This window comes from Hemitrygon akajei, chromosome 16 (assembly GCF_048418815.1).
Source record: "Hemitrygon akajei chromosome 16, sHemAka1.3, whole genome shotgun sequence".
NCBI classification, from domain to species: domain Eukaryota; kingdom Metazoa; phylum Chordata; class Chondrichthyes; order Myliobatiformes; family Dasyatidae; genus Hemitrygon; species Hemitrygon akajei.
Window position 1 is genome coordinate 54,703,627 of NC_133139.1, and position 26,925 is coordinate 54,730,551.

Sequence of the window (26,925 nt, forward strand, 5' to 3'; positions counted from 1 at the left end):
ATACAAATGCTACTGGGAAAAGAACAAGATCTGCAGCATCATAGGAAGTAATTCCTGCCTGTGCCCATCGAACTTTACAACTCCTCCCTTGGAGTGTCAGACACCCTGAGCCATAGGCTGGTCCTGGACTTATTTCCACTTGGCATAATTTACTTATTATTTAATTATTTATGGTTTTATATTGCTATATTTCTACACTATTCTTGGTTGGTGTGACTGCAACAAAACCCAATTTCCCTCGGGATCAATAAAGTATGTCTGTCCGTCTGTATATCAAAAGGCAGGAATTAAAAACATGAACTGCTAAAAAGTGGGTGTGAGATAAATGGAACTTGGATAGGTAAAGATTATCAGAGCATTTAGGAAATAGATGAAACATTTTTTGATATCAATGGCATGGATACAAAATGAAGCAAGAGAATAACTTGAGAAAAGTTTTAAATCTTTGGGGATCCTTGGACAATCGATACAAGTCTGAGATGGGAAGTAAAGATGTTGGCAAAGAGAGCTAGACAAAAGTTATTAAGAAAGACTGGACCATGCTAAATACTGGGTGACAATTGAAGCTTTCAGTTTATTGTTGACTCTAGAGAAGGTGTGGAACAAGGCAGGTTAATGAAGTGAGGTATCAACTGGCTAATCAACTGACAGAACAAGCTTGCTGCATGAATAACAGTGCCTACCTCTTGATTGTGCAGACACACTATCCTTAACAGGAATAATACCAGAAATGAGATGTGATAAGTGTCTTGAAAGATCAAACAGACTTTAAAGGACACACACAAATGCTGGTGGAACACAGTAGGCCAGGCAGCATCTATAAGGAGAAGCACTGTCAACGTTTCAGGCCGAGACCCTTCGAGACCTGACAAAGGGTCTCGGCCTGAAACATCGACAGTGCTTCTCCTTATAGATGCTGCCTAGCCTGCTGCGTTCCACCAGCATTTTGTGTGTGTTGTTTGAATTTCCAGCATCTGCAGATTTCCTTGAGACTTTAAAGTAAATAGGTACCTAATCAATATATTTTAAATTAGGCAAAGATTTTACGAAGTGAACATAGGGTCATCTGTTTGCTTTGAGGTAGGGAGAGTTTAAAACTAAATGTCAAAAAGCACAATTTGCTCGGCAATAAAGCCAGTGGGAAATTCAGGAATTCTTTTTGCTGGGAAAGTAGTGAGACTGTGGAGCTCACCAGCTTGATGCAGGTGTATGATAATCTGTACTTCAAGAACATCGACACAGGTCATGCTTGTAAAGCCAGATAAAAGATTAGTGTTTTCATAAATGCTAGCGCATGCTTATATTGCCAGGCATCCTGCTGTATTTTTCATTTATGCCTGTGCTCGAGTGATAATGTTGCACAAATGCAAAGTTTGTTCTGACTATTCGGACAGGTTTTGTATCACTTCAAGAAAGCTGTGATCGGAAAATACCGTAGATTCCGGATTTTAAGCCGCTACTTTTTTCCCACATTTTGAACAGCTTTGAACTTTGCGGCCTTTAATACGGAGCGGCTAATGCATTATTTTTTTTCATGCCGCCTCGTAAACATTTTGCCTCGTAACAGTAGACCAATAAAATTGATGAGTAGTTCACAGAGGTCCAATGAAATTGTACGATAAATCAAGCGCACTTTCACAATTAAATTATTGTAAATCAGTCATTTGTACTCACCCTCATCAACATGGAAAACACTCGAAGCATTGTGCTGCCTTATGGCAGTTATTTAGTTTATAATATTTTCGCTTAGTAATTCATTTTCTAGTTAAAGTTAGAAGAGTTTTAACTATATTTGTTTTCTGTACTACATCGCGGGATGCTATGACGTCACACCCGGTTTCGCCGCGTCTTGTGGGGAAAATGCCGTTTGCGATAAACGGAAAGGAGGGGGTCGAGCGGCGGAGCGAAAACGCTGCTTTTAAGTTAAAGGCGATCAATAACTTTTCCTGGTAGGCTGCAGTATATATATTTTTTACCAGTCGTTAGGAGATATTGGAATGTTGTTCAGTAAAGAAGTATACGCAACGTCTATTTAAAAGTAGCCGCGTTACGGGCACGGTTCGAAAAAAAGCATTTGCAATATGTATTTGTTTTTGTTACCATATGGATTTAATTAAAAGTTAAAAAATCCTCACGTGTAATATCTTTCTGTGTAAATATCTCATATTACAACGTGGGACACCTGCGGCCGAAAATCCGGTGCGGCCTTTACAAGTAAAAAATTGATTTTATTTCTAAAATTAGAGCCAGCGGCTTTTAATCAGGTGCGCTCTGTAGTCCGGAATCTACGGTAGTTGGTTCTTTAAAATGCCTGGTGCAGATTTCTGCTGGCCTCATTTGACAGCATCAGCAAGTTGTAGTAGTGTATAGAAGACTGTTCTAGCTTTCTGTAATTTAATGTTTATAATCTTGTTAATTAAGTTATTGTGGAGGGCACAGTAGCATAGCAGTTAGTTACACAGCACATTACAGTGCTAGCGATCAACATTTGTGGTTAAATTCTCTCCGCTGACTGTAAGGTGTTTGTGTGTTCTCCCTGTGATCACTTGGATTTCCTCTGGGTGCTCAGCTTTCTTCCCACATTCCAAAGGTGTCCAGGTTAGGATTAATAAGTTATAGACATGCCATGATAGCACCAGAAGCACGGCGACACTTGTGGGCTACCTCCAGCATTTCCCTATACTGTGTCATTTGATGCAAATGACACTTTTCACTGTATGCTTTAATGTATATGTGACAAACAAAACATAACTTAGATTAGGTAGTCTTTACACATTCATGTAACAACTTAATGCAAATCAATATAAAGCTGATTTTTTTTCTGCTCTCTTACAGACTCTGCATTTTCAAATGCTTTATCTCGTCCCACACCCTCTACTCAGGTAGCGAGCCAGTCCTGTCAACCTCCCATATCAGCCAGTTACCCCATTGCCCGACCTGTGCCGTCTTATCATGCTCGCATGCAGCCCGGGCTCCTGACCTCGTACAGGCCTACTGCTTCACAGCGGCTTCCGACTCTGCCAGCTACTCAACAACCAGTGCCACCTCTACACTTGGTGCCATTTCAGCAGCCACCCTTAACAGCCACTCCTGTGTTGATGAATACCCCATTAGTACCGGCCAGTACTCCACCACAACAGCAGCAACAGTGTTCAGTTTACCAGTACCAGCAGCAGCAACAGTGTTCAGTTTATCAACAGAGAGGCCCTGAGATCCAGAGAAACCATTGGATGGAGACTGTTAGGTAAGAAGTAAGATTCATCTGTACCTTCTTTTAAATTCTGCAGGATGATCTCAAAAAGTGATTTGGATTCATTCATTTGCAATGGCAAACTGATTGCTTGTGCTCTTAACTTTGTAGCAAATCACAGAACTTCTTTAAACCAAGAAATCTTAATTTCAGAGCCTATTAGACTATTGTAAAAACCTTTCTGGTTCACTTATATTTAGTGGGGATGGTGGGGTGAAGGGGATGGAATCCACCACCTTAAACCATTGTGGTCTGTCCCCAAACCCCAGTTGTCCGTGTGATCGATAATTTAATAGTAGTCATCATTGATCATAATACCAATAAATAATTGATTTAAAATTCCATGGCCACATTGTTGGGGTTTAAAGTCTGGTCTCTGGATTACTAGCACAGTAATTTAATCACTACATACCAAGTATCCATTACTTCTTTTAGAGCCATACAGTAGTACAGCATGGAAACTTGCCCTTCAGCCCAACTCATCTGTACTTGTTCAAATTGTCTTGAGTGTTGTAGTGTACCTGGCTCAACTGCTTTTCAAAGCAACATGCACAAACTGTTGGAGGAACTCAGTTGATGTTTCAGGCTGAGACCCTTCAACAGGACGAGAGGGAAAAAAGATGAGTAGATTTAAAAGGTGGTGGGAGGTGAGAGAGAAACATTAGGTGATAGGTGAAGCTGGAAGGGGAAGTAAAGATCTGGGAAGTTGATTGGTGAAAGAGATACAGGGCTGGAGAAGGGGGAATCTAACAGGAGAGGACAGAAGGCCATGAAAGAAAGAAAAGGGTGAAGGAGCACCAGAGGGAGGCAATGGAAGGCAAGGAGATAAGGTGAGAGAGAGAAAAGGGTGAATGGTGAAGGAGGGGGTGGCGAAGTTAGGAAGTTCGAGAAATCGATGTTCAGGCCGTCTGGTTGGAGACTACCCAGACGTTCTTCCTCCAACCTGAGTGTGGCCTCATCACGACAGTAGAGGAGGCCATGGATAGCATATCAAAATGGGAATGAGGAGCAGGATCTCCCAGTTTAATTCTACTTTCTAGCTCTTTACTGCACCCCTACCCCTCCTGGTTTCACCCATCACCTAGTGTTTCTCTCTCCCGTCCCCTCCCCTATCTTTTAAATCTACTCCTCATCTTTTTTTCTCCAGTCCTGTTGAAGGGTCTCGACCTGAAACGTCAACTGTACACTTTTTCAAGTTGCTGCCTGGCCTGCTGAGTTCCTCCAGCATTTTGTGTGTGTTCTTTGGATTTCCAGCATCTGCAGATTTTCTCTTGTTTGTACTTGCTCTTTGATTAATTTGTGTGAAAAAGTTGCCCCTCAGGTTCCTTTTAAATCTTACCCTCTCAGTTTGAACCAATGTTTTCTCATTTTAGACCATAAGACCATGACATATAGGAGCAGAATTAGGCCATTTGGCCCTTCGAGTCTGCTCTGCCATTTCATCATGGCTGATGCAATTTTCCTCTCAGCTCCAATCTCCTGCCTTACCCCTTCATGCGCTGATTAATCAAGAATCTATCAACCTTTGCCTTAAATATGCGTACAGACGGTTTCCACTGCTGCTGTGGCAAAGAATTCCTCCGATTCACCACATTGGCTAAAGAAATTCCTCCTCATCTCTGTTCTAAAAGGGCATCCCTCTATTCTCAGACTGTATTCTTCTGGTCTTTGACTCTCCCACCATAGGAAACATCCACTCCATCAAGGCCTTTCACCATTCGAAAGGCTTCAATGAGGTCGCCCCTCATTCTATTGAATTCTTGTGAATACAGGGCCAGAGGAATCAAACACATTTCATACGATAAGCCATTCCTTTCTGGAATAGTTTTCATGAACCTCCTTTGAACCTTCTCTAATTCAGTACATCCTTTCTAAGATATGGGGCTCAAACCTACTCACAATGCTCCAAGTGAGGTCTCACATGTGCTTTATAAGGTTTCAACACTACATCCTTGTGTAGCCCCCTGGCTAACCTCAGGCTCACTCAGCTCACTTCCGTCTAGGGGGAGCAGCCTTCGGCCCCACCAAACTGAATAATCAGCTTGTGTGGATGCTGTGTGATGCCCCACCCCACCAAATAACAGACAGTACACCATATGCAATTAAATGATTACACTTTATAGAGACTACTAAACTAAGTGATTAATAACGATACAGTATATATGAAGGAAAATAAAATAAAGAAAAGGCACCAAAATTTATCAAAGTCCAAACCACTTCGTGCACAACTGTTGCAGCTCAACTAACAAAGTCTTCTGGCCACCATTCGATCCCCTCAGACTTCCTCGACTCGCAGCTCAGGACCACCCGAAGTGATCAACCAAGACATGAAGACATGTCTGTCTTCATCTCCTCTCCTCGCCGAACCTCCTGGCCTCGGACCCCCGCTTGGGGTCCGTTCCATCACCCAGCTTACAGCATCGCGTCCTCCCTCTCTCACCCCCTCGCGCCAACTCCCCAAAAGCCCGCCAACAGTAGTTTACAGACTCAGAAGAGAGAGAATAACATTAATCCTGATTGGTTAACAAATAAATACAATTCTCATTATCAGTAATTTTAATCCAAACAAACTGCAAGAAAAGCGCTTATCATAACAAAGAAGCATTCCTACTTTTAACAAAACAAAGAAGCTATTTTGATTAACATATGCAGTAACAAAAGAATCCCATTACACAAAAAACCCACAAAAGAAGAAAACCCCCTTACACTTGATTTTATATTCTAGTTCTCTTGAAATGAATGCTAACGTTGCATTTGCCTTCCTCACCACAGACTCAACCTGCAAATTAGCATTTAGGGAATCCTGCACAAGGACTCCTAAATCCCTTTGTACCTCAGATTTTTGTATTTTCTCTCGATTTAGAAAATAGTCAAACCTTTTATTTCTTCTACTAAAGGCATGACCATGCACTTCCCAACACTGCATTACATCTTCCATTTTTTTGCCCATTTTCATAATCTAAGCCCTTTTGTAGTCTCTTTACTTCCTCAAAATTATCTGTCCCTCCACCTATCTTCATATCTTTTGCAGATTCCATCATCCAAATCATTGACCAGAGTATAAAAAGAATCAGTCCCAGCACAGACCCCTGTGAAACATCACTAGTCACTGACAACCAGCCAGAAAAGGCTCGCTTTATTCCTACTCTTTTACTCCTGCCAGTTAGCCACTGCTTTATCCATGCTATAATCTTTCCTGGGCTCGTAGCTTGTTAAGCAGCCTTGTGTGGCACCTTGTCAAAGGCCTTCTGAAAATCCAAGTACACAACATCAACTAATTCTCCTTGGTCTATCCTGCTTGTTAATTCTTCATAGAATTTCAAAGATATATCAGGCAGGATTTTCCCTTGAGGAAACCATGCTGACTACGGTCTTTGCAAAATTTTTGTAAATTTTTCACTCTCAAGCAATACTCTTAATGGCCTCACTAAGATATTGTACAGCTGCACCGTAGCATTGCAACTATTATATTCAGTGCCCTGACAGATGAAGGCCAGTGTGACAAACACCAACCTCACCACCCTGTCCAATTTTGGAGGCAGTTACTTGTACCCCCCAGGGTGCTACCCTGATTTAACTTTCTACAGAACATTGCACTATCTGATTGAAAGATGTTTACCATTAATGGGGCCCTTTGTCTAGCTGATCAGGATCCCATCTGTTTTGAGAGCTGATTCTGTTGGTATAGTTACTAATCTCTGTGTCTGGATTTACAGGGAAGAGAGAGTGACATCAAATTTCCCGCAGTATCACTCGGGTCATGTTCACCTGCATCGATACCAGTTAGTTCCACCTAGACTACACCTGGTCTCCATGGCAGCTCCATCTGTTCCTATGGTAAGACAAAAATGCTTTGAAGGTAGTATTTACCTGTGTGCTTCAGTTGAATTTTGTTCCGGATAACTTCCCAGTCCATTCAAAAAAGTTTGTTCTGATTGCTAATACACAGTAATTTCTATTAATTTAATGAAAATTTATTTGACATCTGATTGTATTGAAAGAAACATTGCAGTCCTTTAAAATTTTATATAAAGATAATGCATGGCTGGATATGTATGTGATGAGTTTGTTGGAGAGGTCAGAATAACACAATCTATATCCCCAGGATTAGGAGAACCACATGATTTTATGCACCTTGTACTAGGTCCAGACTCTGTCTTGTACCAGAGGGTATGATCTGAAACACACAATTTTTTGTCTATAGCCATAGGTCCAACTTACATAACCTCACAGCCCAGTGATCACATGATCAGAAATCCCAGGAGTTGGGCTGTGTTGCAAGAGTTCGTGTACTGAGGATTAAGTGTGAATTAGTAATGAGCAAAACCTTGACTGTGAAATTTGAATATGGATTGGGGGAATATCAAAATATACCCCCATTCCCCTGTAGTGTTTGGACCTATGTTTATTAATGTGAAATTGCATAATAACTTCCCATAATGATTTCCTTAATAAGAAATTTAGCTTTTACAATATCAGATCATATAATTCCTGGACGCTTCTACTCCATTGAAGTAGACTGAATTGTTCCTCCACAACAATTTCATTCCCTATTCCCATACCCTTTTTGTTACTGTAACATCCAGAATCCTGTTATGAATGTCATGAATGACTAAGCCTTGAATGTCCTCTTGAATAGGACATTCCAAAGATTTATTGCCCCCAAGTGAAGATATTTCTCCTTACCTCCTAAATGATCTAAACCCTAGCCCAGATTCCTCATGGGCAACCTCCTTCTGCATCTCTTAAGGCTTCAGAAGAATTTTTTCTATTAGCTATATTATTCTTAGACTCTCCTGGTCACCACCAACAAGCAATGTTATTTCCAAACTTCCCAATCATATCTTCAATATCCCTATTCAGAGCATCCATGTATGCAACAGACAGTGAGCTCCCAACTCTGATTCCAGTGGTTCACTCCTGGTCACAGGCTTCACATCACAAAAACAGTTCACCATCAGCTTCTCCCTCTTAAGGCATCAGCAATTGCATTGTGCTTAGGGAGCACCACGGTAGAGTAGCAGTTAGTATGACGCTATGACAGCTTGGGGCATTGGAGTTCAGAGTTCAATTCCGCATCCTTTGTAAGACTGTTTGTACATTCCTTCCATTGTGCCTGTGGGTTTCCTCCCGACGCCCAAAGATGTAGAGATTAGCAAATTAATTGGTCATTATAAAAAGAACGCAGCCTTAAGCAGCGGGCAGCTTCGTTTGCGGGCAGCGGAGTGAGCCGGGAGCAGAGTGTAGGGCTTGGGCTCAGAGGGCTTAGGCGGAAGAGGGCACAGTAGGCTTATCTTTTAGTTCTTCTTGTTATTTTCAGTTATTCGGGAAGTATGAGTGTGAGGGCAGCTTGTTGTTCTCGGTGTCGGATGTGGGAGGTCCTGGAGTCTCCGAGCCTCCCGGACGTCCACATCTGCGCCAGGTGTGTCGAACTGCAGCTCCTGAGGGACCGAGTTAGGGAACTGGAGCTGCAGCTCGATGACCTTCGCCTGGTCAGGGAGAGTGAGGAGGTGATAGAGAGGAGTTACAGGCAGGTGGTCACTCCGGGGCCACGGGAGGCAGATAGGTGGATCACGGTCAGGAAGGGGAAGGGGCAGGTACTAGAGAGTACCCCAGTGGCTGTACCCCTTGACAATAAGTACTCATGTTTGAGTACTGTTGGGGGGGACAGCCTACCTGGAGGAAGTGACAGTGGCCGGGCCTCCGGCACAGAGGACGGCCCTGTAGCTCAGAAGGGTAGGGATAGAAGAAAGAGGACCATAGTAATAGGGGACTCGATAGTCAGGGGTTCAGACAGGCGGTTCTGTGGAGGTGATCGGGAGTCCCGGATGGTAGTTTGCCTCCCTGGTGCCAGGGTCCGGGACGTTTCTGATCGCGTCCAAGATATCCTGAAGTGGGAGGGTGAGGAGCCAGAGGTCGTGGTACATGTAGGTACCAATGACATAGGTAGGAAAGGGGAAGAGGTCCTGAAACGAGAGTATAGGGAGTTAGGAAGGCAGTTAAGAAGAAGGACCGCAAAGGTAGTAATCTCGGGATTACTGCCTGTGCCACGCGACAGTGAGAGTAGGAATGGAATTAGGTGGAGGATGAAGGCGTGGTTGAGGGATTGGAGCAGGGGGCAGGGATTCAAGTTTCTGGATCATTGGGACCTCTTCTGGGGCAGGCATGACCTGTTCAAGAAGGACGGGTTACACTTGAATCCTGGGGGGACCAATATCCTAGCGGGGAGGTTTGCTAGGGCTACAGGGCAGACTTTAAACTAGTAAGATGGGGGGGCGGAAATCAATTTGAGGAAACTATGGGAGAGGAGGTTAGTTCACCAGTAGAGCAAGTAAGTGGACAGTGTGTGAGGGAGGAAAGGCAGGTGATGGAAAAGGGATGCGCTCAGCCCGAAGATGTAGGGGAGAAGAAAGAAAAGGATAATAAATTTGAATGCATTGCTAGGGATGAAAAGAGAGGAGGAGGTGGAGAGTATCTTAAATGTATCTATTTTAATGCTAGGAGCATTGTAAGAAAGGTGGATGAGCTTAAAGCGTGGATTGATACCTGGAATTATGATGTTGTAGCTATTAGTGAAACATGGTTGCAGGAAGGGTGTGATTGGCAACTAAATATTCCTGGATTTAGTTGCTTCACGTGTGATAGAGTAGGAGGGGCCAGAGGAGGAGGTGTTGCATTGCTTGTCCGAGAAAATCTTATGGCGGTGCTTTGGAAGGATAGATTAGAGAGCTCCTCTAGGGAGGCTATTTGGGTGGAATTGAGGAATGGGAAAGGTGTAGTAACACTGATAGGAGTGTATTATAGGCCATCTAATGGGGAGCGTGAGTTGGAAGAGCAAATGTGTAAGGAGATAGCAGATATTTGTAGTAAAGACAAGGTGGTGATTGTGGGAGATTTAAATTTTCCACACATAGATTGGGAAGCTCATTCTGTAAAAGGGCTGGATGGTTTAGAGTTTGTGAAATGTGTGCAGGATAGTTTTTTGCAACAATACATAGAAGTACCGACTAGAGATGGGGCAGTGTTGGATCTCCTGTTAGGGAATGCGATAGGTCAGCTGACAGATGTATGTGTTGGGGAGCACTTCGGGTCCAGTGATCACAATAGCATTAGCTTCAATATAATTATGGAGAAGGACAGGACTGGACCTAGAGTTGAGATTTTTGATTGGAGAAAGGCTAACTTTGAGGAGATGCGCAGGGATTTAGAGAGAGTGGATTGGGTCAAGTTGTTTTATGGGAAGGATGTAATAGAGAAATGGAGGTCATTTAAGGGTGAAATTATGAGGGTACAGAATCTTTATGTTCCTGTTCGGTTGAAAGGAAAGGTTAAAGGTTTGAAAGCGCCATGGTTTTCAAGGGATATTAGAAACTTGGTTCGAAAAAAGAGGGATGTCTACAATAGATATAGGCAGCATGGAGTAAAGGAATTGCTCGAGGAATATAAAGAATGTAAAAGGAAACTTAAGAAAGAGATTAGAAAAGCTAAAAGAAGTTACGAGTTTGGTTTGGCAAATAAGGTGGAAGTAAATCCAAAAGGCTTCTACAGTTATATTAAAAGCAAGAGGATAGTGAGGGATAAAATTGGTCCCTTAGAGAATCAGGGTGGTCAGCTATGTGTGGAGCCGAGGGAGATGGGAGAGATTTTGAACGATTTCTTCTCTTCGGTATTCACTAAGGAGAAGGATATTGAATGGTGTAAGGTGTGGGAAACAAGTAAGGAAGTTATGGAACCTATGACAATTAAAGAGGTGGAAGTACTGGCACTTTTAAGAAATTTAAAAGTGGATAAATCTCCGGGTCCTGACCGGATATTCCCCAGGACCTTGAGGGAAGTTTGTGTAGAGATAGCAGGAGCTCTGACGGAGATCTTTCAGATGTCATTAGAAACGGGGATTGTGCTGGAGGATTGGCGTATTGCTCATATGGTTCCATTGTTTAAAAAGGGTTCTAGAAGTAAGCCTGGCAATTATAGACCTGTCAGTTTGACATCAGTGGTGGGTAAATTAATGGAAAGTATTCTTAGAGATAGTATTTATAATTATCTGGATAGACAGGATCTGATTAGGAGTAGCCAGCATGGATTTGTGTGTGGAAGGTCATGTTTGACAAACCTTATTGAATTTTTTGAAGTAGTTACGAAGAATGTTGACGAGGGTAAGGCAGTGGATGTAGTCTATATGGACTTCAGCAAGGCCTTTTACAAAGTTCCACATGGAAGGTTAGTTAAGAAGGTTCAGTCGTTAGGTATTAATACTGGAGTAATAAAATGGATTCAACAGTGGCTAGATGGGAGATGCCAGAGAGTAGTGGTGGATAATTGTTTATCGGGATGGAGGCCGGTGACTAGCGGGGTGCCTCAGGGATCTGTTTTGGGCCCAATGTTGTTTGTAATATGCATAAATGATCTGGATGATGGGGTGGTAAATTGGATTAGTAAGTATGCTGATGATACTAAGGTAGGAGGTGTTGTGTACAATGAGGTGGGTTTTCAAAGCTTGCAGGGAGATTTATGTCGGTTAGAAGAATGGGCTGAACGTTGGCAGATGGAGTTTAATGCTGAGAAGTGTGAGGTTCTACATTTTGGCAGGAATAATCCAAATAGAACATACAGGGTAAATGGTAGGGCATTGAGGAATGCAGTGGAACAGAGAGATCTAGGAATAACAGTGCATAGTTCCCTGAAGGTGGAGTCTCATGTAGATAGGGTGGTGAAGAAGGCTTTTGGAACGCTGGCCTTTATAAATCAGAGCATTGAGTACAGAAGTTGGGATGTAATGTTAAAATTGTACAAGGCATTGGTAAGGCCAAATTTGGAATATTGTGTACAGTTCTGGTCACCGAGTTATAGGAAAGATATCAATAAATTAGAGAGAGTGCAGAGACGATTTACAAGGATGTTACCTGGGTTTCAGCACTTAAGTTACAGAGAAAGGTTGAACAAGTTAGGTCTCTATTCATTGGAGCGTAGAAGGTTGAGGGGGGATTTGATCGAGGTATTTAAAATTTTGAGAGGGATAGATAGAGTTGACATGAATAGGCTGTTTCCATTGAGAGTAGGGGAGATTCAAACAAGAGGACATGATTTGAGAGTTAGGGGGCAAAAGTTTAAGGGAAACACGAGGGGGTATTTCTTTACTCAGAGAGTGATAGCTGTGTGGAATGAGCTTCCTGTAGAAGTAGTAGAGGCCAGTTCAGTTGTGTCATTTAAGGTAAAATTGGATAGGTATATGGACAGGAAAGGAGTGGAGGGTTATGGGCTGAGTGCGGGTAGGTGGGACTAGGTGAGATTAAGAGTTCGGCACGGACTAGGAGGGCCAGAATGGCCTGTTTCCGTGCTGTGATTGTTATATGGTTATATGGTTATAAATTGTCCTGTGATTAAGGTAGGATTAAGTAAGTGGGTTGTTGGGCAGTGCGGTTTGAAAGGCTGAAGGGCTTGTTCCAAGCTGTATCTCTAAATGAATAAACAAAGAAACAAACATAAACACGAGGAAATCTGCAGATGCTGGAAGTTCAAGCAACACACGCAAAATGCTGGTGGAATGCAGCAGGCCAGGCAGCATCTATAGGAAGAAGCACTGTCGACGTTTTGGGCCAAGACCCTTTGTGAGGACTCAGTCCTGACGAAGGGTCTCGGCCCAAAAACGTCGACAGTGCTTCTTCCTAAAGAAACAAACATGCTGTGTTCCTCCAGTGGTTTAGGTACAATTTGACCACTTGCCTTTGATCCCAGGGCTGAAATCTTGTGGGTCTGTCTTTCATGTGGAATCATGTTATGTCCTTACAGAAACCTGTGCACAAGAACAACATCCTCCCTATCCTTGTCAAGATATCTTGGTGGTATGTCAGAAAAATTCAAATTGTACCAGTAGGATTTCCCCTTAATAAAACTATGCTGATTCATTTTGATTGATTCCAGCATTTCGAGGTGTAAATTAATCCTGTCCTTCTGGATGTTTTCCAATAATTTCCCTACCACTGATTTTAGTGGCTTGTATTAGAACATAGCAGTACAGCACACTTTAGGCCCTTTAGCCCACAATGTTGTGCCAATCTTTTAACGTACTCCAAATTCAATCTAATGCTTCTTTCTCGCATAGCCCCGCATTTTCTCTCATCCATGTAGCTATCTAAAGGTTACTTAGATGTCCCTAATGTATGTGCCTCTATTATCACTCCTGACAACACTTTCCATGCACCCAAAAAAAATATTTAAAAAAATATGCCCTCTCATATTAGCCCTTTCTGCCCTGGGAAGTAGGCATTGGTTGTCCGCTCTATCTATGCCTCTCATCATCCAATGCACTTCTATCAAGACACCTTTCATCTCCTTCACTTTGAAGTTTTCAGCCCTACCATCAACCTTTTCTCATAAGAAGTGCTCTCTATAACCCAGACATCATCATGGAAACAGAAAACCTACAGTACAATGCTGTGCTGAACATGTACTTACTTTAGAAATTACCTAGGGTTACACATAACCGTCTATTTTTCTAAGTTCCATGTACCTATCCAAGAGTCTCATAAAAGACCTTATTGTATCCTTCTCCACCACCATTGCCAGCAGCCGATTCCATGCACTCAACACCCTCTGCGTTTAAAAAAAACTTACCCTGACATCTCCCCTTTACCTACTTCCAAGCACCTTAAAATTGTGCCCTTTCGTGTTTGCCATCTCAGCCCTGGGAAAAAGCCTCTGACTATTCACGCGATCAATGCCTCTATCAGGTCACTTCTCATCCTCTGTCACTCCAAGGAGAAAAGGCCAAGTTCACTCAACCTATTCTCATAAGACATGGTCTCCAATCCTGGCAACATCCTTGTAAATCTCCTCTGCACCCTTTCTATAGTTTCCACATCCTTCCTATAGTGAGGCGACCAGAACTGAACCACAGTACACTAAGTGGGGTCTGACCAGGGTCCTGTATAGCTGTAACATTATCTCTTGACTCTTGAACTTATTCCCATAGTTGATGAAGGTCAATACACCGTATACCTTCTTAACCACACAGTCAACCTGCACAGCAGCTTTGAGTGTCCTTTGGACTTGGACCCCAAGATCCCTCTGATCCACCACACTGCCAAGAGACTTACCATTAATACTATATTCTGCCATCATATTTGACCTAACAAAATGAACCACCTCACACTTACCCAGGTTGAACACTATCTGCCACTTCTGAACCAAGTTTTGCATCCATAGCCCCCGACACACTCCATACTATCCACAACACCCCCAACCTTTGTGTCATCAGCAAATTTACTAACCTATCCCTCTACTTCCTCATCCAGGTCGTTTATAAAAAATCACGAAGAGAAGGGGTCCCAGAACAGATCCCTGAGGCACACTGCTGGTGACCGACCTCCATGCAGAATATGACCTGTCTACAACCACTCTTTGCCTTCTGTGGGCAAGCCAATTCTGGATCCACAAAGCAAGGTCCCCTTGGATCCCATGCCTCCTTACTTTCTCAATAAGCCTTGCATGGGGTACCTTATCAAATGCCTTGCTGAAATCCATATACACTACATCTTGTGCTCTACCTTCATTAATGTGTTTAGTCACATCCTCAAAAAATTAAATCAGGCTTGTAAAGCACAACCTGCCTTCGACAAAGCCATGCTGACTATTCCTAATCATATTATGCCTCTCCAAATATTCATATATTCTTGCCTGTCAGGATCTTCTCTATCAACTTACCAACCACTTACCAACTTACCAATCACTGATCTATAATTTCCTGGGCTATCTCTACAACATCTGCAACTGTCTAATCCTCAGGAACCTCTCCCATCCCCATTAATGATGCAAAGATTATTGCCAGAGGCTCAGCAATCTCCTCTTTTGCCTCCCACAGTAGCCTGGGGTATATCTCATCCAGTCCCAGTGACATATCGTACTTGATGTTTTCCAAAAGCTGCAGCACATCCTCTTTCTTAATTTGCTCAAGCTTTTCAGTCCGCTGTAAGTCATCTCAACAATTGCCAAGGTCCTTTTTCATAGTGAATACTGAAGCAAAGTATTCATTAAGTTCCTCCGGTCCCCGTACACACTTTCCATTGTCTCACTTGATTGGTCCTATTCTGTGTTGCTCTTGCTCTCTCTTGCTCTTCACATACTTCTGGTAAATGCCATCTGCATCCATATGCTTCCTATAATGGACTAGAACTGAACACAATGCTTCAAGTGGGGAATAAGCAGAGTTCTATAGAGCTACTTCATGCCTCTAGAACTGAATTCCCCAAATAATGAAGGCCAACACAGCATAAACATACTTTTCGGGTTGGCTACCGGTGATTAGTGATGTTCTGCAGTAGTTGGTGTTGGAACAGCTTCTTTTCACGTTATGTTCCAATGGTTTGGTTGATGGAATTGATGGCTTTGTGGCCATGTTTGCAGCTGAAATGAAGATAAGTAGAGGGGTAGGTTATGTTGAGGGAGTCTTCAGAAGGACAGATTGGGAAAATGGGCATAGAAGTAGTTAATCCATCTAGTGCAGGGAAGTGTATGGTCATGCAGTTTGGTAGAAGGAATAAAGGTGTAGACTATATTCTAAATGGAAAGAAAATTAAAAAATTAAAGGTGCGATGGAACTTGGGAGTCCTCATGCAGGATTCCCTAAAGTATAACTTGCAGGATGAGTTGGTTATAAGGAAGGCAAATGCGTTCATTAGAATTTATTTCGAGGACTAGAGTATAAGAGCAAGGATATAAACAACTGGTCAGACTGAACTTGAACTATTGTGCGTAGTTTAGGATGCCTTATCTAAGAAAAGATGTGCTGAGTGGAGAGGGTCCAGAGGAGGTTCATGAGAATGATTCCAGGAACTAAAGTATTAATATACGAGGAATATTTGATGGTTCTGGACATGTACTCACCGGAGTTTAGAAGACTAGGGGGTGGGGTCCGGAATCTCATTGAAATCTACCAAATACTGAAAGGCCTAGATAAAGTGGATCAGGAGAGTGTGCTTCCTGTAGTGGGCGAGTCTAGGAGCAGAGGGTACAACCTCAGAATGTCGATCTGCCTCTTTACCAGAGGACTTGTTCAGACCAAGGGAATAATTGTTAAACATAGTTTACTTAAAATTACGTACTGTTTATTGGCAAGCTTGTATCTCAGTTGATATTACAGAGCCCCTGCTCATAAAGCCTGGAAATCTGTAATCAAGTGAGCTCTGAGCACTGTCTGGGGCTGCTTGTTAAACATTTGTTATCACATATGTACTCTGATTATTGCAGCCACCCTTGATTAGTGTTTACGCAAAGCAGCTGTCTCATGCAACAAGTACTACAAGCCATGTAGGCCGGCCCCGATTTTCTGGATTTTATTTACCTCCTTTTGAATGTGAACGGAGAGAGAGGTAGTGTTCTCCGATTCATCTGAGATGTAGCTGCAGCATTCTTGTCCAATAACAGTACATGCACCTCCTTTTTTGGTCAGACAAAATCGAGAGCCATTCAGTTCTGCAAAACTGTCTCTTGTAGCGCCATTACTTCAGTGGTGATTCCCTCACCTGATCCTGGACCGCATCCATGGCCTTAGCAGTACTATCAGCGATCTCCTCTAAAACTGCGGCCAGGTTGATGATTTCCCTTGAATGGTGGACCACCCCGTAGAAGGGGAAAGCTATTATCTGGAAGCGCTTTGGTTGTGAGATCCTCATTTTTGCCATAGGAGGGAAGGATGCTGGTCCAGGGTTTCCAGCATTTGCATTTGGGGTACAAGGTAAACCAGGAAGCAGCATCTCATCCAATTTCTGCTCCCTTGTTGGGTGTCCTATTGGCTAGCTCTCGCTCCTGGGAGCCACAAGTTGGCCCTTTCTCTGCAAACCCATTGAGTTCCATTGAGGGGCGCGGTGGTTTGGCTGTTATATGAATGGTACAAGTGCTACTGTCCAGAAAGTAAGTCCCCTTTGAAATTACAGTTGCAGATAGTATTCCCTGGTTGGTCAGATCTGACAATAGTGGAGGGCCATGATGTCTGACCATCAGATGGCTTTTCCCGGGGGTGGGGGGGGGGAAAACAAATGTACCAACCATCAAAGCGGTGGCATCCACCGTCTCCAGTTGCATCACTCATGCAGTTTTGGGCCTCACTAGTCTCAGTGTCATTAGAGAAGGCCCAGAATGACCATTGTTCACTGCTGCTTAGCGAAATGGCTATTAGGGGAAACTCTATCTTCCCATGGGGAGGAATCGCTGCACACACCCAGCAGGCAGGTGAGTCATTTTCCCAGCATAACTATAGCAAAGCCATAGGAGGGTGTTTGGCTTGGTTACTACAATACAAGTGCTTAAGATTACAAGTATAGACAGTAATAGCTTAGTCATGAATGCACGTTTGACATGTCCTTGATACATCCATTTCGGAAGTCCTTGCAGTTTGACTGCCGTCTGAGTGGTCAGTTACACTTGGTAGGGTACTTTCCAGCGAGTCTCAAACTTCTTTTTAAGATGTTCTTTACGAGAACAAAGTCTCCTGGGTGAACTTGATGTTCCTCTCCCATCCCTCTCCTTCCCGATGGGCGTCCTTCACCTGCGAATGCAATACCTGGAGAGATTTGGTTAGTGCCAGGATATACCCTATAATCTCATTCAACATTTGATTCAAGTCCATCTCAGGCAATTTTGGGGTCAACAAGGCAGCCTTCTAGAGGGTTCTTAACAGTCTGCCACTACTTCGGCCGCTGACAAACCATGTTTGGTCTGATAATGAGTTCTCATCTGGAACAAGACTATCGGTAGCACTTTGAGCCAATTTTGACAGGTTTCTTGTCCGAGTTTAACCAATTTGTTTTTCAGCATCCCATTAGCCCTTTCAATCAGGCCGGCAGCCTGCGTTCTGTGGGGGCAGTGGAATGTCCGTTTAATACCCAGAGCCTGACATAGTTGGGTATGTTGTCAGATACAACCCGAATCTGGGAATGATTTTTTTCAACAAGGTACGCACCACGGTATCGGCTTTGTTATCTGTGGTGGAATATGCTTCAATCCATCTACTAAAAACATCAAGAATTAGAAGACAATACAACAGTGCATGTGCAGTAATTTGATTAAATCGAGTTGTAGTTGGCAGAAAAGGTATATTCCTTTGGACATGGGGTGCCTTTTCCTGGATTATGTTCTTGGCATATCAGACATCATCTGGCAACATTCTCTGCTACTTTCTCCAGGTCTGGGCTCTACCATGGTTCCAAACATTGCCTTACCATTCCATCCTTGCCAAGGTGAGTATTGGTATGCACAAAATTTACAATATAGCTCAGTATAGTTTCAGGTACGCAGACCTGACGGACAGGAGTAAGCCAGAGGTCCTCGGTCGGTGAGTAAAATCATCCAGCCGATTCCCAGGTGGCTTTCCCTTTCTCAGAGGCGTCCCTCTGTAAAAGACACACCTCCTCAATTCCAGGCATACCCTTTGATTCGGAAACAGGGGATTCAGTTTTTTCCCTGGCGATTCGTCATTTGTGGAACAATCAGTGCGAAACATGGTCAGCTTGTTTCACAGCTGAGTCAGCTCTTTTGTTTCCATGGTCAATCTCAGTAGTACCTTTAGTGTGTGCAGAGCATTTAATAATGGCCAATTGAGAAGGAAAACAGATGGCAGACAAAAGGTTGTTGAGGTAAATTTTATTAGTGATGGGCATACCAGAGGAGGTGACAAGCCCTAGCTTTCCAAAGTTGGTCGAAGTCATGATCAACTCCAAAGGCATATCTAGAGTCTGTAAAACTATTGGCCAATTTCCCAGTGGCTAGGATGCATGCTCCAGTGAGTGCAAAGAGTTCAGCTTGCTGCACCAAGTGAGGAGAAAGAAAGGAAGTAGATGCCATGGTTTCTATGTCAGAAACAACCGCATAGCCTGCACAGTGCTGGCCTTGGTTGTCTATGAAGGAGCTCCCATCATAGAAGACTAAGTCCAGGTTAGCAAGTGGGGTGTCAGTCATGTCAAATCGGACTTCTGTCAATTGGTGATTTATTGTTACACAATCACGGGGTGGTGAATCTAGTCGCTCGGGTGGGCGTTCTAAAAAGATGGCTGGGTTCACAGTAGAAGAGGGGAAAAACTGGAGAAGGGGATTCTGTAGGAGAAGGACCTCATATTTAGTGTGGCAGGCCTGCGTAAGGCCCTGAGATTGGCATGAGAAGTGAGTCTGTCCACCGGCTGGTGCAAGGTAATGTTACTTGCGGCCAGAACTATATCATATACTGCAGGGAGATTATGAGCACAGGGAGGTAAGCCGGAAGTTACCGGATCCAGTTTCTTGGAGAAGTAGGCAACAGGTTGTCGATCACCATGGCTCTGAGAAAGGACAACGGTCGCTCACCTGTCCTTGATTGTCACATAGAGTGCAAAACAGCAATCATATAGGAGCCAGCCCAAGGAGGGGTGCTATATCAGGGCTTGCTTGAGGGAAGCAAAATCCTCCAGGGCCTGCTCTGAGAGTTGAAAGGGAGTCTCGCATTTGGGCACGGAATAAGGAATAAGGGATGAGGGATTTAGTGAGCAGGGCAACAGCAGGAATCCAAGTGCGGCAGAAATTGACAAGGCCCAGGAATTATGTATCTGAGTCAGTGTGGTGGGGGATGAGGTATTAACAATGGGGGTTATAAGTTCTGAGATGAGGGATCTGTTAGAAGCAGAGATGACCATACCCAGGAACTTCACTGAGGTCTGAGTGATGTGGACTTGGGAGGGAGGAACAATGTAGCTACAGTAATGTAGGAAATTCAGAAGGGCTGTAGTATCCTTCCAACATGCTTCCTCACTGGAGCTGGCAATCAGAAGTTCATCAACATATTGGACTACCGTTGAGCCCTCAGGGAGCGTGAAAGTGGTCAGTTGAGATAGCAGACACTGAAAGAAAGTTGAGGGAAAATGAATGGTCCTGGGGTAGGTGGGTCCATGTATATTGCTCGCCTTTATAAGTAAAGGCAAAGAGATATTGGCACGTGTCGGCTATAGGGATGGAGAAAAAAGCATTTTGCAAACCCACAAGGGAAAAGACAGCTGTCAGATGGGACTCAACTCAGTATGGTGGCTGGGTTGGGCACTACAGCTACATAGGTGCAACTACAACGTTAATGGCCATGAGGTCTTGGACTAAGCGATATTCTGAATATCCAGGCTTCTGCACTGGGAAAATGGGAGTGTTGCAGGGAGAGTTGCATGGGACTAGGATCCCCTGTAATAAGAAAGAACGGATCGTGGGCTCAGTACCAGATGGCCTCGGGTTAAACCATAGAACTCTACAGCACAGTACAGGCCCTTCAGCCCTCCATGTTGTGCTGACCCATATAATCCTTAAAAAAGGTACTAAACCCCCACTACCTCATAATCCTCTATTTTTCTTTCATCCATGTGCCTGTCCAAGAGGCTTTTAAATACCCCTAATGTTTTAGCCTCCACCAGGTTTGAGTGGATATTTTGGAATATTGGGTAACTTTACCCCTTCTCTCATGGTAATACGGACAGGGTCAATGTTAACGCTTCCCACTTCAGTTTTACTCCATAGTTCAGGTTCCACACCACTCTTTGGAGCAGTGGAACGATGCCGAGTAAGTACGCCAGTCAACGTATATGGTTCGAGGTAGTAGTGGATGATTCCTTCAGGAAAACCTTAGATGGTAAAGCACTGAGGGTTAGCCTGGTCCACAAGGAAAACCTAGATCCTTTGGTTTGTGATGAGACGCAACAGTAAGGGTGATATGTGGAAAAGTGAGGTGGGACTTTTTGCACAAGGTGGGATCAATAGCTACCAAAAGTTCCTGCGGGCCCCTTAATCTCTCGCACACAGAGAAAGTCTGTTGCAATAGAGAGGAGTAGAAGGATTCTAACTCTGAATTATTACCGGAAGAATTGCAGGCCTAAGTAACATGAGAGTCTCGAGGGGCAGGAGATGGGATTACTGAGGGATCTAGGTTGAGTGCCCACCATTGTGGGATGACAAAATTAGGACACTGTCGCATTGTAACTGGGCCAGAGACGGATATGTCCTCATTGGCACATTCGATTTGCAACCTCGGACCATACAGTACATCCGTTGCTGCTACATTCACCCCAATGTTGCCATAGACAGCGAACTCAACCTCCTTTGGGGATACTAGGTTTTAGGAAGTGGGAAGGGGCTTGGGAAGTGTGCAACTAATTACAGAACCTTCAAATCTTTGGAGGGAGATGGTCTTATCAGAAAGGGGTAGATGGAGTTGACTGACAACTGAATGTTGTATGGAGGAGCAAGGACTATAAACTGTAAAGGATGTCCACTGACAGTGAGGGTGAAGAGGGGTTCATCAGCTGGATTGGTGGTGAAGATGGGCGTCTCGAGGGCAGTCTGTCATGAAAAAGGGTTGTGAGTGGAAAAAGGGGCTTGGCGAGACCCTGACGGGGTGTGTTTCTCTGGCCCTGCAGGGCAGTCCTGCTGCCAGTGTCCCCTTCGGCCACAATTGTAGCATTCATCTCGAGAGACATGGCATTAGGAGGTAAGTAATTCTGTTGTGAGTAAGGATCCCATGACTTCCTCCTGGCGAATGGACGAAGTGGGTCTCCTTTGTTGCACATACTCCGCCTTAACTCTGGTCAGGGGGGTATTTTCAGAACTATCCCAAAAAGCCTTCACAGCCCGATTAAGTTGTACTTAAGTGGATTCTGACCAGTTTACATTGTTGTCCTTAACCTTGTCGGCCACCTTGCTGGGCAGTGCTTGGAGGAGGAGAGCACAGTACTGTGAGGACTGGTTCATTGCTGCATACCACTGATCTCCTAATAATTGAGAATAAATGGCATTAAAGCATTCTAGGAAATCATCAAGGGTCTCACCTTCCTTGGGTTTACATTCTAAAACCTTATTTACATCTATGGAAGGGGCCAGAATGAGGGAGAAGGCGTCCAATATATTTTCAATCATCAGCAGTTCGGTTTGCCTGGTCGCGATTAACGGTCATTGTTGCCATGTCCAAGCTGAGTGGTGAATCATGTCTGATCAGTTGGAGGAAGGGCATCCTTAGCAGAGGGAACAAATCTCGAGAGTTTGCGAAATAAGCAGTCAGGACAGTTCTTAAGTAATACAAAACCCTTGGGGGTTGACCTTTTTAGTCAGGGGCGGCATTCAATATACCACAGAGTTTAGAAGGTGCCCAGGTTTTATGGATTTGCATAGTACGTGCCTGTCCTGCCACTCTGGCTTATGGGTTAGGAATGGTCCTCATGGGCAGTTGATACTCGGTATGTATTGGTCTCGGTAAAACCAATGGCCCTTGTTCAGGGCTCCAGTCTGACTATGTGTGCGGGAAGAAACAGGTATTGGGCTTCCCAACCATTCTGGAGGAACTACATCGGTCGGTGGCGATGCAATGACTGTTGAGTTGGCGACTGAGGCACCAGGGCAAGAACCATATGGTGGTGGGGAACCGGACCGTGGTAAAACAGGCGGCGATGCAGTTGTGGGATTATTAGGTGCCAATCATCATCAGTGTCGTTTGGGGAACCGGTCAGTATGTCTGGATAGAGGTGGGGTACCCCAGTATTATTTTTATTTTCCTTTTCCCTTTTCCCGTTATTTGTTCTTCCATGGCCAGTATGTTTTGTCTCTGATACAGTTTCTTTACCCGTCTTCTTTGTTTCTTTTCCTTATCTCGTTCTTCACAAATTGCTCTCAACTCTTGCCAACTCCTAGGATTGCCTCTTTTGTCTACCCCTCTTCGCTTAGCGTTATCGGCCCAACAATTTAATTTATGTCTGTCTGCTTTAATTTCTGCCTCTTGCCGCCATGGGCCAAACAGGTGACCATACTGTTTCCCTGCCTGCCCTTTCCATATTTCCTGTTCTGCCTGCCATATTAAATTTAAATCAAGTGTACCTCCCACAGGCCAATTGTCTTTTCCCAAATGTTTAAACAATTGGAACGACATTTGTCTCAGTTTCTTTTCATTGTCTGGATATTTGTCTAATATTTTCTGTAATGGAATATTCTGCCACCCCCCCCTTGTCTAAAGGCATATTGACTTACTAGCAGACTCGAACTTCCCAGTTATTCCCGGGGCTCGAACCACCCATCTCCTCTTTATTCCCTTTGGGTTTTTCCTGCCAAAATGAAGGAACAAACAGAGTCGTCAGAGAGAAGAGATGAACCAAGGTTAAAGCTTACCTTGTGGGCCGGTTCATCTCTGATTCACGCCAACAGTCTGCCCATCCACTTCCTCAGTTTTGGCAAGGGGTCTACCACATATTGGGACCTTACTCACTGCTGCGCCACGATGTTGATCTGCCTCTCTACCAGAGGAGTTTAGGTTCAGGCCAAGGGAATAATTGTCAAAGACAATTTACTTAAAATTACATACTGTTTATTAACAAGTTTGTGCCTCAGTTGATATTATAGAGTAGTGGTCGCCAACCCATCGATCTTGGAGACTTTCCCAGTAGATCCCGAAAAAAAAAGAAAAATAAATACACAAATACTGTTGAGAGATTGTTTCCGGGTTGTGGAGTTTTAGTTCTGTTCTTTCTGCCCAGTGAGCATGCGTGTAGCTCCCCCGCCATGCACTACACAGTGGTCCCCAACCACTGGGCCGTGAGAAAGTGATATGATTTGGCGATATGAAATGATATGAGTCAGCTGCACCGTTCCTCATTCCCTGTCACGCCCACTGTTGAACTTGAACCCATGCAAGGTCATCAGTTGCCTAGACACAGTGACACCCTCGCGCCAAGGATCACTGGTTGGCCTTGTGCAGCCGGCGAAAAGTGCCGTTGGTACTGGCCTGGAGCGCGGACAGATGGGCGTCACTTGTAAACCTGTTTAACACACCGAATGTTCGTGGGGAACCCGGTGCTAAAATATTCGCAGACGACCTAATTCAGGCTCATGGTTTTGTAAGCAGCAGAACAGCTATCTTGCTGCGATCTACTGAAAGTCATCCCTCGAGCCAAACTTTTGTCGGCCGATAGATCCTACGGGGGGGTGGGTGCGCGTCCTGTTGCACTCCTCGCACGGTCGGTCCGTCGCTCCCTCCGGACTGCGACCACCACGGCCCCGGTACGGGAACATCCGCATCTGGCAGCAGGCGGGCGGGAGTCTGTCTAATGAGGCAATGAGGCCCTCAAAACTCCTTTGGTACCCTGAGTCCAAGCACCCTGCACTTAAAGACAAACCTGTTGAGTTTTTTTCCAGCAGAAAAAACATGATCAAGCGGGACAGCAGCTAAGTGCTGAGAGCCATGAAAACTAAATTGCAGAATAGACTGGACATAAGGAACCTGCTTTGAGTAGCGCTGTATTCCGGTCGTGTTTAACACCCCCCCCTCCCCACCCGGTCAGCCGGTCCAAGAATATTGTCAATATTAAACCGATCTGCGGTGCAAAAAACGTTGGTGACCCCTGGTGTTCATACATAATTTCTACTTCCGGGTTGTGGGGTTTTACTTCCGGTCTTTTCTGCCCCGGCGCACATGCGTGTAACTAATCGATTTGGCATTGATCTTGCCTTTCACTAAGGCCGAGGTAGGGGATTTTGGGCTTAAAAAGGTTGGTGACCACTATTATAGAGCCTGGAAATCTATAATCAAGTGAGCCCCAAGCACTGTCTGGGGCCACTTGTTAAACATTTTTTATCACGTACTTATTCTGATTATTGCCAGACACCCTTAATTAGTGTTTACGCAAACCAGCTGTCTCATGCTACAAGCACTCCTTTGTTCCTTGTATCAATCCACAGTTTGCAGATTAGTTATCTTGTAACATTATTCTCACAAGTGCGATTTACTCAAGCTGCAAATGTCAGTCAGGTTTTAGCCCTTTTAATTCTGTATCTAAGACCATAAGATATAAGAGCAGAAGTAGGGTATTTGGCCCGTCGAGTCTGCTGCACCATTCAGTCATGGTCTGATCCAATTCTTTCAGTCATCCCCACTCCCCTGCCTTTTCTCCATACAGACAGGCAGACATACTTTATTGATCCCGAGGGAAATTGGGTTTTGTTACAGTCACACCAACCAAGAATAGTGTAGAGATATAGCAATATAAAACCATAAATAATTAAATAATAATAAGAAGAAGTAAATTATGACAAGTGGAAATAAGTCCAGGACCAGCCTATTGGCTCAGGGTGTCTGACACTCCGAGGGAGGAGTTGTAAAGTTTGATAGCCACAGGCAGGAATGACTTCCTATGACGCTCAGTGTTGCATCTCGGTGGAATGAGTCTCTGGCTGAATGTACTCCTGTGCCTAACCAGTACATTATGGAGTGGATGGGAGACATTGTCCAAGATGGCATGCAACTTGGACAGCATCCTCTTTTCCGACACCACCGTCAGAGAGTCCATTTCCACCCCCACAACATCACTGGTCTTACGAATGAGTTTGTTGATTCTGTTGGTGTCTGCTACCCTCAGCCTGCTGCCCCAGCACACAACAGCAAACATGATAACACTGGCCACCACAGATTCGTAGAACATCCTCAGCATTGTCCGGCAGATGTTAAAGGACCTCAGTCTCCTCAAGAAGTAGGGACGGCTCTGACCCTTCTTGTAGACAGTCTCAGTGTTCTTTGACCAATCCAGTTTATTGTCAATTTGTATCCCCAGGTATTTGTAATCCTTCACCATGTCCACACTGATCCCTTGGATGGAAACGGGTCACCGGTGCCTTAGCCCTCCTCAGGTCCACCACCAGCTCCTTAGTCTTTTTCACATTAAGCTGCAGATGATTCTGCTCACACCATGTGACAAAGTTTCCCACTGTAGCCCTGTACTCCGCCTCATCTCCCTTGCTGATGCATCCAACTATGGCAGAGTCATCAGAAAACTTCTGAAGATGGCAAGACTCTGTGCAGTAGTTGAAGTCCGATGGTGAAGAGAAAGGGAGACAGGACAGTCCCCTGTGGAGCCCCAGTGCTGCTGACCATTTTGTCTGACACACAGTGTTGCAAGCGCACGTACTGTGGTCTGCCAGTCAGGTAATCAATAATCCATGACACCAGGGAAGCATCCACCTACATCACTGTCAGCTTCTCACCCAGCAGAGCAGGGCAGATGGTGTTGAACGCACTGGAGAAATCAAAAAACATGACCCTCACAGTGCTCGCTGGCTTGTCCAGGTGGGCGTAGACACGGTTCAGCGGGTAAATGATGGCATCCTCAACTCCTAGCCGGGGCTGGTAGGCGAACTGGAGGGGGTCTAAGTGTGGCCTAACCATAGGCCGGAGCTGCTCTAGAACAAGTCTCTCCAGGGTCTTCATGATGTGGGAGGTCAATGCCACCGGCCTGTAGTCATTAGAGCCACTGGGGCGCGGCATCTTCCACAGCACAGGAACCCTCTGGAGACTCAGGCTCAGGTGTAGTACTCCACATAGCTGGGGGGCACAGCACCCTGGGGCTGATACCATCTGGGCCTGCAGCCTTGCTTGGGTGGAGACATTTCAGCTGTCTTCTCACCTGTTCAGCTGTGAAGCCCACCGTGGAGGTTTCAGGTGGGGAAGTGGTGTAGTCATGAGAGCAGGGTGGGTGGCTGTGAGGAGGGGTAGGAGGGGAGAGTGGAGTATGTGTTGGTTGGGGGCTGACAACAGATGAACCATGTTGAACCCTTTGATGCCCTGGCTAATCAATAACCTATCTATCGCTGCCTTAAATTCATCCAATGACTTGGCCTCCACAGTTGCTTGTGGCAACAAGTTC

The 26,925-nt window shown here is 44.5% G+C and overlaps 1 protein-coding gene across 5 annotated transcripts in view; it reads left to right on the forward strand.

Annotated features, from left to right (window-relative positions):
* LOC140740064 (E3 ubiquitin-protein ligase arkadia-C-like) overlaps positions 1–26,925 on the forward strand; it is a 195,803-nt gene that overhangs the window by 130,180 nt on the left and 38,698 nt on the right. For all 5 annotated transcript variants that reach the window (XM_073068920.1, XM_073068924.1, XM_073068922.1 and 2 more), the window contains exons 9-10: positions 2,836–3,244; positions 6,967–7,087. In XM_073068920.1, the coding sequence (XP_072925021.1) occupies positions 2,836–3,244; positions 6,967–7,087 (530 nt within the window). The remainder of the gene's footprint in view (positions 1–2,835; positions 3,245–6,966; positions 7,088–26,925) is intronic.